This window comes from Tachypleus tridentatus, chromosome 10, assembly GCF_004210375.1.
Source record: "Tachypleus tridentatus isolate NWPU-2018 chromosome 10, ASM421037v1, whole genome shotgun sequence".
In the NCBI taxonomy this organism is placed as follows: Eukaryota; Metazoa; Arthropoda; class Merostomata; order Xiphosura; family Limulidae; genus Tachypleus; species Tachypleus tridentatus.
This window is the reverse complement of record NC_134834.1, coordinates 157,498,326-157,510,772: the sequence shown is the minus strand read 5'-3', so window position 1 is coordinate 157,510,772 and position 12,447 is coordinate 157,498,326. Positions and strand designations below refer to the sequence as shown.

General features: G+C 33.1%; 2 protein-coding genes across 6 annotated transcripts in view; one reads left to right on the top strand and one right to left on the bottom strand.

Moving 5' to 3' along the window:
• The window catches only part of RabGGTb (geranylgeranyl transferase type-2 subunit beta), a 31,702-nt gene extending 29,369 nt beyond the window's left edge, over positions 1 to 2,333 (top strand). For all 4 annotated transcript variants that reach the window (XM_076464811.1, XM_076464810.1, XM_076464812.1 and 1 more), the window contains exon 10: positions 578 to 2,333. In XM_076464811.1, coding sequence (XP_076320926.1) covers positions 578 to 721 — 144 coding nt within the window. In that variant the 3' untranslated portion in view covers positions 722 to 2,333. The remainder of the gene's footprint in view (positions 1 to 577) is intronic.
• Positions 2,334 to 3,545: 1,212 nt separating this feature from the next.
• Positions 3,546 to 9,804, bottom strand: LOC143230733 (XK-related protein 6-like). 2 transcript variants are annotated; one of them, XM_076464808.1, is made up of 3 exons: positions 9,117 to 9,804; positions 6,876 to 7,081; positions 3,546 to 5,178 (listed from the first exon to the last, which is right to left on the bottom strand). In XM_076464808.1, the coding sequence occupies exons 1-3, from the start codon at positions 9,659 to 9,661 to the stop codon at positions 4,499 to 4,501; spliced, it is 1,431 nt and encodes a 476-aa protein (XP_076320923.1). In that variant the 5' UTR covers positions 9,662 to 9,804; the 3' UTR covers positions 3,546 to 4,498. The 2 variants fall into 2 exon arrangements, with proteins under 2 accessions (XP_076320923.1, XP_076320924.1); XM_076464809.1 differs by having other exon boundaries at positions 3,546 to 5,138.
• Positions 9,805 to 12,447: the final 2,643 nt, after the last annotated feature.

Here is a 12,447-nt window from a genome sequence, read left to right as displayed (position 1 = left end):
CAGTTATCAAAGAGCTGTAATACAAGCAACACATGTATTGTCTTAATCCCTCAACTAATCTTCACGAAATATTGTATAGAAATCTATCACACATTATAGTATCTCTTCCTGTGCAACACTTTCCCAATCTGCACTAAAATACCAACTTCCTTAGTATTATCAAATGAAATTAGCATTTCCCTTGAGGTTGTATAATTATTATGCATTACTGAGTTATATTTAAGAAAAAAGTTCTTACATAAATATTTTTACATTTCTAATAAATGTTTCATTGACTGACATTTTCCAAAATACACTTTTTTTTTTTAAACTGGTGACTGATGTATCTCATTAAATTTTTCCAATATTAGATTGACTCTTTCCTCATATTTTTTAACCAGTAAGTATGTTTTGTCATAGTTTTTAACAACTTTCCTCACACTTTATGAATTAGCTGGTATATACATTGTGTTTTTGTAGTTATACCCTTTCCTCATAGTACATAAATTAGCTGATATATCTTATGTTATGCTATTCTAGATTTCTTCAAACTGTATGGACTAGCTGGTATATTCTGTTATGTTGCTTCTTGTTGTAGGTTGATCCTTTCCACACATTATTTGGACTGGCTGGATTATCACTGTTAGGAGATCAGACACTTAAAGAAGTTAATCCAGTGTTCTGTATGCCTGAATATGTTATCCAACGTCTTGGATGTGATCTTCAACTGTTGAATGTGTGAGCTACTTGTAGATTAGTGGGACAGCATTATTCATGCCCAATTCATATGTAGAAGAACACTTTGAAGCTGTCATTAAAATGTCAACTATTAATATTCAGTTATCTGAAAAGCAGCATGCATTTCATTCTGACTTAACTTGAAAGAGGAACTGTTCCAAATGGTATAAGTGATATCAATGTAGTGCTACTGCATAGGGTCATAATATAATATATTTATATATCATATTAATATAAACTACATCCTGCTACACTTTTTTTTCAGTTAAATAAATTGCCTTTAACAGTACATATAATTAGCACATGCTACTACCCCTTAAGACATTTTTTTTTGTATTGAAAATAATCTTACATAATTTAATTGAAAATATTAATTCATTTTCTATTTCAGTAAGTGCAATTTCCGTATAATATTTGCCGACTTATACATGATCGTGCTTGATTAAATTGGTTATATAAGAAATGTAAACACCTACACTTATAATTATACCTATGTTTTCTTCTTTGTTGGTGTTTATGCTGCCTTTGTATAAAATACACACTATTAGTCCTAGTGATAAAAAATACTGGGGTTATTTTTGTCATTTTGACAATTGTTTAGTTTGAGTGTTTTTAAAAACTAGTTGTGATAACACAAAAATAAAGTTAAAATGAAATACTACCCTTTTACTTTTAGAAAAGGTTCAATTAACTTGCCACATCTAAAACCAAAATGAATGTAGAAACAATGCACAGTTTGGTCTTTTGGTGATTCTGTGTTTGCTAACCCTTATTTACGTTTTTCCTGACATTTGACTGTTTACCTTTTCTGTAGTTTTACAAAACAAGATGTACTAAACCCAAAAACTAAGTTCACTTTGGTATATTTATTGAAATTTATTTAAAAATGATGTGGATAATGTGGAGGCTTAATTTTACAAGTGTAATAAATATGTTAAAAATGGCTGTTGCTAGCTCTACTTGGATCTCTTGGGGCATTTTGTGTTTAGTTGGGTACCCAAACTAATATCATTCAAGTTATTGTACCCCTGAATATGTCTTAGCACTATAACACCAGTTTTCTTCTGAAGACCAAAATAATTTTGTAATTAACTGTCTATCAACCAAATGGTGAATTTGAGTGAAATTGTGTGGTAGTGGTTATGAAGTAAAATCCTAAAGAATTGTTCCTCTTATTTTAGGTACCTGTGTATTTGTAAAATTAAGCTCTTAAAGTCAAACATCTGATTAACATAGTCTGATTACTTTTAATTCTCAGTATTTCTGCAGTCAGTGTTTATGAGAATACTGAGCAGATATGGCAAAAGTCTGTGTAGTTTAGATAAAATTAAGAACACAACTATTCCAAAGTTTTCTATCCTTAAAAAGATTTTTGTATTTATTAATATTTTGTATTTTAAGCAGTCTAATGAGCCAATAAACTGGGTATGGTGCATGTAAATACTACCTTTACAGATTTTAAATAGATTGACTTTAACAAAATAAAGGAATATTTCTTATGTGGACTATTGTTTTGTTGTGAATGGATATAAATGACAATCAGTTTTATCGTTTGACTATTTTGATTTTGCCAGAAATGTAAACTACATGAATAAATATATCAAAGATAAAGAAAACTCAATGAATGAAATTTATATTATTTAATTTAATGTTAGTTCCAGTTAAACCCATGTACATCTTGGTAAGGAAATTAAACTTCTATTTTTAGACATCAATTCCCTATTATTGGAAAGATGTTATTTACTGTTTTGTTTTTTGGATAAACATATATACTCATATGAGTATCATGTACAGGATGTACATAAATTAAGTTATTAACATTCAGAATATGTTAACTTCTCTAGAGCCCGTGTTGTGGTGGGTCAGATGTTCTACCTGTGATATCCATAAGTGCATGATACGTTTACGGACTTTCAACTTCTTAAATTCTTTTGTCTAGCTTTGTGCTAAAACAGATAAAACCATGCGTATACTACAGTGTATCACCGTTGATTGAAGGAACGTATAATAGTCATTGTAGCAGGGGTTCAAGACTTGTTTCTAAACAATTTGAACAATTAATATAATTTCCCGACACCTTGTTTATAGTAGGAAACAAATCTAATCTTTTTCGCAATTAACTTTGACGTTAGAATTTCACAAAAGAATTACCTGCCATAGGATTTGGGCAGTCTGGTAATTTATGTATTTTCCCCATTTGTTTTTATTGCTTTATTATACATGTAGGGAATGAAACTAATCTTTATTTTCTAGCTATTAACTGCGTTGTTAGAACTCAGTCTCTGATATATTTTTTAAGTGTTATGTTGACGTAGCGCAACGTTTTCAATGCTATTAAAATAGTTTTCATTTATAGCACCTTGAGAAGCACAACCAACATGAAGGTTTATGTTGGTGAAAACTTGCAGGAATTTTCTAATCGTACATGTGCCTCAGGTCTAAGAGTAACAAAGTGAACACACAGTATTTAATCATATTAACTTTTGGTAAATCGTTCATGCGTGAAAAACCGTTGACCACGACTATATTTGTTGGTCACCAAGAATTACAAAAACATTGCTTTATATTGCACCTTAGGGGCCCGCCCTGGCCAGGGGGTTAAGACGTTCGAATCACCGTCGCACCAAACATGCTCGCCCTTTCAGTCGTGTGGGCGTTATAATGTTACAGTCAATCTCACTATTCGTTGGTAAAAGAGTAGTCCACGAGTTGGCGGTAGGTGGTGATGACTAGTTACCTTTCCTATAGTCTTACATTGCTAAATTAGGGATGGCTAGCGCAGATAGCCCTCGTGTAGCTTTGCGCGAAATTCAAAAAACAAAACAAAAAATTATTGAAACTTTTATTTGATTTTAACGATGTGAAACATTTACTGACTAGGAAAACGAACCAACACACAATAATATTTATATTGACACAAAATATATGGAAATAATCAACTTAAACATTGTAAAAATGAAACATTTGAAATTGAGGAAGTCTTTCCCATCCTACAGCTAAAAATAATATTTGACTGAAAAATAAATTTGTATCAAATTCATTATTCGCTACTGTTTCACTGTTGAGCACTCGCGGTTGTATACTTTGACCACTTTAGTGCAGATTTTTTCTACTGACTAGACAAAGGCTTGATACAAATTTCTACTTTATCGTATTAGAGCAACTGCAGACTCAACATTCTTACACTAGTACTGTGAGTAGCTTTGTCCGTGTACCTTAAGTTATATATTAAATGAAACAAGATTATCTCTTAATATTTGTTAATTTTCATGAGTCACACAGTGATTATGGTATCACTTATTCTACTGCTGGGGAAATTATAAGATCCTATTATAAATTTTATTTTGTGTGTAAAAACCGACGCGTTTGGCACAATTGAAAGACTAACAGTTTAAGTATGGTGCGCGTGATTTAACGTCTTCTGCAATACTCTTTAAAAGAAGGATGCAATATATTAATAAATAAAAACGTAGATAGACTATTTTCAAGCCAATGAGATTTAAAGACAGTGCAGATAATCCTTGATTTTTGTGTCTGGGACTCCTCTTATCTATCACTTTAACCCGTTGTGATTAGCGTTAGAACATTTAAACATTGTTAGAACAATAAACTTAGCATTTTTAATGTCTTACTTTAATCTTAACTGTCAGTTACTAATATAGTATAAGTAAACATTTATTTTTACTTTAGTCTTAACTGTCAATTACTAATATAGTATAAGTAAACATTTATTTTTACGATTAAAATTTAGTTAAAATAAAGAATATTCTAAATCTTAGCTTCACTCGCTGCTACCTTTGCCAAGGGGCACTGGAGATAACATTTTCCGGATTTTTTTCAAGTGAAATGGTCTGAATAGGCCTAAATAGAGTAACATGAAAAGTACACCCAGGAAAAAGCCTACAAAATGACAAACAAGTATAGTTGGATGAAACCAATAGCTCTTGGCGGCAGTAAAGTATGCTAATAATACGATCACAGTGTTTTCGGTAAAGTTTAAAATATAATATAGGATATACAGTGCTGCTGTTTTACCGAGTTGACTAAAATTCACTTTGTATTCAACAAAACAGAAGATGTATATAAATCCCATGAACAAAGCAAGTATAACATTTTCTACTTTTACACTGTCCAAAGTGTACACAAGTATAAAAGAGGACATAATTATCACGTGGAGTCCACATACCAGAAACAGCCAATACGAATATACGGAACCAAACATCGCCAAAGCGATGACACGTGCACCAATTGAAAAAAACCACCAGAGAAATTCTATGCCAATACAACAAACTTCGCTATGTTTCTCATCTTCCTCGGAAATTTCTATATCAGTTCTTGCGATAGGTGCCGCTGCTATTGCTTCTTGTACTTTTCTTTTCTGGTAATTTTCTATTTCAAACGACGTCACTACGTTGGTCAGGCTAATCAGAGAGAAGGACACGCCTATTATTTGTGTCACAACTGAAAAATGATAATAAACGTATCTTAGTTTAATTCAACTTCATTCACGCTTTAACTGTCAAAATACTAGTTTAAAAACGTAATTGGGAAATTAAGTTTTATGAATACAGTTAATTGGTGACAGATTTGTAGAGAGATAAGTCATAGCACTTTTGTATTTATACTGTATCCCTGTCGAAAGCTATAACGAAGTCTATCTAATATTGTTAAAATTCAGGCGTTTTCAAAGAAAAATAAACCAGATGAGGGTTGACTAGTAAGAAATGGTGCCAAGTAAACGATGTTTGTTAGCAACGTAATACTGAAACTAGTCGGTGAAATAATATTATAATGCTACCCAACAGAATCATTACCGTGTATAAATAATAAATGCATTTAAAACTAAGAAAACAGAGCTTATTTTAAACTCCCAACACGTTCATGAAATGTGTTGACTATTTTAGATGAAGTAACGTTTCGATTAAATACATCGAGCTGTTAATCAAGTTATTTGGGACCGTGTGTATGGTTGTAACGAATTTAATATTATTTTAATATATATGTTTGTTTCATTTTAATATATATATAGAAATGTATTTAACTCGTATTGTAAAATGTGTATGGCGCAAGTATCCGTTCTCTAAATTTGTAGATTTGGAGCTTAAGAATCAACAATGTACTTGGTGTGTATGTAATACTGGTCGTTGACAGTATTGTTGCTAAGTGAACTTTCGATAACTCTCCTAAAAAGGTTCATAAACCAACGCGCCAAGAGACAATTGCAGAATACTGTTGGTCAGCTGCAGTCAGTATACTATAAGCCTCGGAAGCTATAATTGTGATGAATGCTAATTAATGGAAAACTACAGAATTTAACCAGAAACGTTTATAGATTTCGAACATTACAAACCGTTTAACTTCAGTGAATTAACTTCGGACGTTAGTATTTCTACGAGGATATTAAATATCTTTCTCGGTAAAACGTCAGCTTGCAAGCAGCATGATGCCAGCCAAGAAAGACCAAACAGTTAACTAGCTTAAGCGAAGTGTAGCAATATCAATTCAGAATTAATTCGCTTGTCGATGACCTGAACCGTGGATAAAATATTCAGTTCCAGAACAGATAGAAGATCGAAAATTGTTCATGAGTTTGTAACATTTTCGTATATATATGTATATTATTTGTAATAACTGTTATTATAAATTGTATTGTTGTTTGTATATAGAATATATTTGTGTTAAGAAAGAAAATTCTGTGTTTTAATCTTGTTGGAAAATAACAAATATTTGATACATCTTAACATGTAATTGACTTCTGAATTAAAATTTCCAGTTATTTGAAATAGCAATACGTAATGTACGTAACATAAATAAATCGGAGGATCGTCCGAGATAAATTATAATACGTAACAATGGCATACTTTACTTTTCTGGTGCTTGGTGCAATTATGAAGTTTTATTTCGTGTATTTAATTTTCTAAATAACTTATATGAATTATCGTGAAAGCTTTCATTTTAAAGAATATTAAACTTTTTTTTTTATTTTGCCTTGATAAAAATATGTTCAAAACAATAACCATCATGTCTCGTCCTGATTTCGTTACGTACATAGATAGAATGGTGCTTGACGAGAAAGTGGGAATCAGCTGGGGGAGAAAAAAAAACGCCTAAGTATTGTAAGTACTTAATCAACATGACTGTATAGGTTAAGTTAATACCTGTATAAACATTTTGTTCTTCTGGCGGGTTTGACAACATGATATACAGCTGCAGTAACAACTGAGGAGCAGATTCAAGGAAGGCCTTGAACACTTTCTGGAACTTAGCATCTTCATTTTCAACTTCATTCAGGTACTTGATGTAATCCATTTGTTTAGTTTTGTTTGCAAGAATCTTGAAACCATAATACAACATTTTCAGATACCTAAAAAATGAAAAATTATTATCAACTTTTCTGTTCGTTGTTTAGCGCAATTGTTTTTTTTGTTTTATTTGAAGTTAACCACAAAGCAATACAAAAGGCTATCTGCACTCTTCCCACAACGGGTAACAACGCCCAGAATCTAACGTTGTAAGTGTGCGGAAATACTGTTGTGTCATTAGGGGGCTAATGCATTGGCACAGAAGAAACTGTATTTGCTCTTTCTACCGTATGCATCAAAACTCGATTTTTAGGGTCATAAGCTCCACTTAACCGCTTATCTACCGAGAGAGGGGAAGGCGCAATAGTCAGTCTTGCCCATATCAGCCATCAGTCATTGAGTATTCAGACCACACTTGTAACTAAATTGTTAAACTATTCTGTTAGCCATTCTAGACAATTCAAATTACATGTTTGATTTTTTTTCAAAGCTCCGGATTTTTAACGTAACTGTTCGCATTTGTTTTAATATTTAGAAAAATTAAAAAGAGCCAATGAATATTTTTTGAGGCACATCATATTTACTTATCCTTCCGAATTCCACTTTCAATAATTCTGTAACCGTCAATTGTAAACACAATTAACATTTTCCAACCTGCAAGGACAAATTATTTAGGCACATTGCAATAAAAATTAACTACCACCCTGTTGAATATTATTCGAATATCGAAAAATAAATAATCTTTTATTTCTGTGTGTTTTCTTATAGCAAAACCACATCGGGCTATCTTGCTGAACACACCGAGGGGAATCGAACCCCTGATCTTAGCGTTGTAAATCCGTAGAGTTACCGCTCTACTAGCGAGGGGCTAATCTTTTATAATTCTTAATTAACTACAGAAATTGGTTTGTTTGGTTTATTTTGAATTTCACTCAAAGCTACACGAAAGGTATCTGCGTTAGCTGTCCCTAATTTAGCAGTGTAAAACTAGAGGGAAGGCAGCTAGTCATCACCACCCACCGCCAACTCTTGAACTACTCTTTTACCAACGAAGAGTGAGACTGACCGTGATATTATAACGCCCCCATAGCTGAAATGGCGAGGATGTTTGATGTGACGGGGATTCAAACTCGCTACCCTGAGATTACGAGTCGAGTGCCTTAACCACCTGGCCATGCCTGGCCCAATTACAGAAATAAATCAGGCTAATTCAAAAGAAAAATATAATGACAAATGTTTTAAACAAAAATATACTGCTTTTTAAATTTGAAGTTATCACCATTGGTTTTGCTTGTTTTCGGTACACGTACAACTTGTGGGCCATCTCCTGTAGTTATCTTTAATGGCCAGATAACCATTAAAGTACCGGTAATCTGAGTTTGCCGGTTCGAGTTCACCTCACATCAAAGCATGCTTGCTCTTTCAGCCGTAGGGACGTTATATTCCACGATCAATCCCACTATTCATTGGTAAAATGGTAGTCCAAGAGTTGGTGGTGGGTGGTGATGACTAGGTGCTTTCCCTCTAAATTATGAACGGCTAGTTCAGATAGCCCTCATGTAGCTTTGCGCGGAATTAAAAAATAAATCATCCCCAATTTTGAAATGCTAGAGTAGAGAGGTAAGGCAGATGGTCAACATCACCTACTGCCAACTCTTGGGCTATTCTTTGCCAACAAATAATGCGATTAACCATTACATTACAACACCCCATAGCTGAAAAGTTGATAGTGTTCAGCAAGAGATTTCAATCGCCCTTCAGTACTTCTTACTTTACTTAAACATTCCTGAAATATGATGGATTGTAGGTGGCAGGATGTTGCTGAATGGCTGTCTTCCCTCTGTTCAACAGTTAAAAATTAGGGACGGCGACAGATAAACTTAGTAGATTTTCAATACATAAAAATAAATACAAAAGCAGTTAAATACCCTTTCTTATCACAATGAAAAGCTCAAATAATTTTGAAAAACCAAATGACAAGTTGAAAACTGGTAAAGTAAAAAACGCTTTACATGCACGTGGTCCTTTTCTTCTTACCACTTATAGGGTCAGAAGATAATTAATAAAAAGTTGGACATACTTAAGAATATTACTAACCTGAATAGCGGCCAAAGAATGACCCATACGGCTGAAACAGTGTAGAACAGAATCCAAAGTAATTTTTTCGGAAATATCATCTTTTGGTCTCTAACCATTTTTAGTATTCCAAAAAGGGCAAACATAATGGCAGGAGTAAATATCAGTGATAAAGTTAGAGCGAACCACCAAAAGTTCCCGTCTGCGTAATGACGAGCAGAAACGGCAGCGTCACTGACAATATCCGATACATAACTAAATATGAAAATAACTGTTGGAGCAACAAAGTTCACGAACAGCCACAGGGGTCGAGGGAGGGGTATGCAACATATTTGAGATGGACCGTAATGATGTTCCATCTCACTTTCATGACAACCGGTGCAATCTTCGTCCTTCTCAATGTCTTCCTCGTCGCCATCTTTGTTCTGAACTGAGTAAGTCCCGTATTTTTCTGCCATTTTAAGATCGTAACTAACAGACGATGGCGAAACAAGTTGATTCTTATTTCTCGATCTGGTCGACATCTTCCTTCCACCATATAAAACACCGCGTAACTTCCATTGCATATATACTGAGTTTTAATAACATACTGTTATCATTGAACTATTCAAACTTCCAAATATCACTCAGGAAAACTTGTTCTTTAAGCTCTTATATCATCGAAGGTTAGTAAATGAGTTTGAAAAATGCCTGCATATTGTTCAAAGTTCAGTTATTATCTAGTGTAATAACCAACCGAGTATGATTAACTTTGATAATAAAAGCTCAAGGTAATCTTCCTAAACATAAAGATTATGAACAACGTAAAAAACAAATAGAATCAAACTTTGAAATAGTATTATTTACCTATGTATCATTACTAACTTGTTAATATATAGGTTTCAGTATTGATAACTATAATTTCTGAAAAACGAAAGAGGGAGGTAGAAGTTTCTTAAATGCGTTGTGTTACATTTTTGCGACTTACTTATTAGAGAACAGATTTCGGTAATTAATGTACATGAAAATATAATCCTACTTATAAGTAGGATGTAACACAAAAAGCTTTAAACATATTTTGTAGAAAGTTTGAAAGTAAACCATGCTTATTTATCCCTGACAAAGAGAAGACCCCCTTTCGAAAGCGCTCAGGTTACAAGGCTTTCTTTTATTTATATTTATTAACCTTGGCGTTTCCCTAATATCAAAACTCTATAAATAGTTCAGTAAAATTATGGTTAATCGAAAAAAATCACATATACTGTAGTCAGGAGCGTAGATTGTTTTATTGCATTACAGGCCTACAAATTGTGTTTGTTCTTCTGATTCTCGTGTTCTTACCAATGGAATTTCATAATTAGGCCTAGATGTAGGCTTTTTCAGTAGCCGAAATGTACATCTTTAATATAGGCGTGCTTCTAAGCTTTTCGATCTAAGCGATAGTTCGTAAGTATCAGTCAGTAGTCCTAAGTATACATGCAAGTATCGTAGCAACAAGATTACTCTGTGACTGCATGTTTACAGCTTTCAGGTTCACGTAATCAGAGATTACCAATTTGTAAATTGACCAGTCCACATAAGTGGTGGCAAAAATCATCCCCCCCCATCGGGTGTAAAAAATCTACGCCCCTGACTGTACTACTGTTTTAATAAGTTTTATTTCTATAATGTAGAGTCGTTATAAACGTGCTTATTTCAACATTGATTGTGGTAACGGGTTATATTTTTTACTACATTAATTAATAAAAACGATTGCAGGCTTGAACTGCAGATGGAACTCAAAAAAGACCTTCTGACCTGCCAGCCAGTGGAGATTAAAAGGAATGGTAGTGGTGTAGAAGAGAAATTAAAAAGAGGATTGTTTGTTTTTTTAATTAAGCACAAAGCTACACAATGGGCTATCTGAGCTCTGCCCATCATGGGTTTCGAAACCCGGTTTTTAGCATTGTAAGTCCGTAGACATACTGCTGAGCCACTGGGGGGCTTTAAAAAGAGGAAGCAGGGTTTACTGACCCAAAGGAATAAGCGCCACAGAAGAACCCATTACAGCTGGGGTTCAGTGCTCATCGTAGGGCAATAGAAGTTATTAGAGCCTGGATTATTAACTACATTTTATGTAATTTACTGTAGTAGTTGTTATAATAAAATAAAAAGTGCTTCCCCTAACCACGCTTCCTATGACAATGAACGGGATTTTTATTCACATCAAATTCCGTTAATAAGACTGTGTGTATACAATTTTAATATAAACAAAATCGAGCTTTTCATTTAATTTTTTTCCTCGGTTGTTATCATTTTAAAATACACGTATTTCACTTGTCCTAAGAAAGTTCAAATATGAATAAAAAAGGGGGTTATGATTTCTTACTATTATATTGCAACATTATGATTATATCTAACACAAGGTCTTTTGTAATGTTCCTCAGTGGATCAGCTTTAAGCTTATAGACTTACAATGGTAAAATTCGAGGTTCAATTCCCTGCAGTAGATAGAATGCAGGATACCCCATTGTGTAGCCTTACACTAAGAAAAACACCAACTTACTGTAGTTTGAACACGTGCATAATATGCAAAACGTTTTTGAATATGTGAAAGCCCACTAAACCAAATCAACTGGTCAAAATAATTTTCCACAAGAAAGCTTAATAATTAGAGGTTTGTTAGAAACATGAGATAATCAAACTTTCAAGCCTAGATATAAAAACTTTTCTGTTGTAAGTTACATTTAAATTCTGAAAGAGTAGCAAAGACGTAGTTGATTTCAGAAATGACATTGCATACAGTCATTAGTTCAGATCTTTTGTTTATGTGACTTGTAACAAGCAACATACAATACGTTTTTTTTAAAGTTAATACAGACTTTCATAAGCCTAAAATTTTACGTTTGTTATTCAAACTAAATAATTTATCATCAAAGCCAAATGTTATTAAAGCTTTAGAGTCAAGAGTTGGCCCTGTGGTAGTTTCTGAAAAAGTTCTTGGATTTCTGAGCTGTCAAGCATGGTTCAAAACTGCACAATATCACAAAACATCTCTCTCAATTTAAGTTAAGGGTACATTATATGAATAACAGTCAATCCTTTAGTATGGATGGGAGGGTGCTGCTGATCTGTTGTCACTGTGATAAGTTGTACAAAATTATTCATTTTTGCCATACATAATATGATCTCTAATGAACTCTTTACCACTCAAGTTAAGATCCTAAAGTCAAGAATCTTATGCCAATGAAAGTTCTTTGTAAAATATTCTGGAATTTCTTATTGTTTTATTTATTCATAATTACGTGCACTCTACTTCAGTCAGCATTACATAATTAAAAAAACTAAATACTTTTTAATTTAAGCTACTAAGTATGTTCAAATTATATAGTGC

Excerpts from the sequence above, each read along its gene's own strand:
- LOC143230733 (XM_076464808.1), bottom strand. The coding sequence starts at position 9,661 with ATGCAATGGAAGTTACGCGGTGTTTTATATGGTGGAAGGAAGATGTCG. Across the intron at positions 7,082-9,116 it reads ATTCTTTGGCCGCTATTCAG|GTATCTGAAAATGTTGTATT; the intron begins GTTAGTAATATT and ends TTCATTTTTTAG. Across the intron at positions 5,179-6,875 it reads AGAACAAAATGTTTATACAG|TTGTGACACAAATAATAGGC; the intron begins GTATTAACTTAA and ends ATCATTTTTCAG.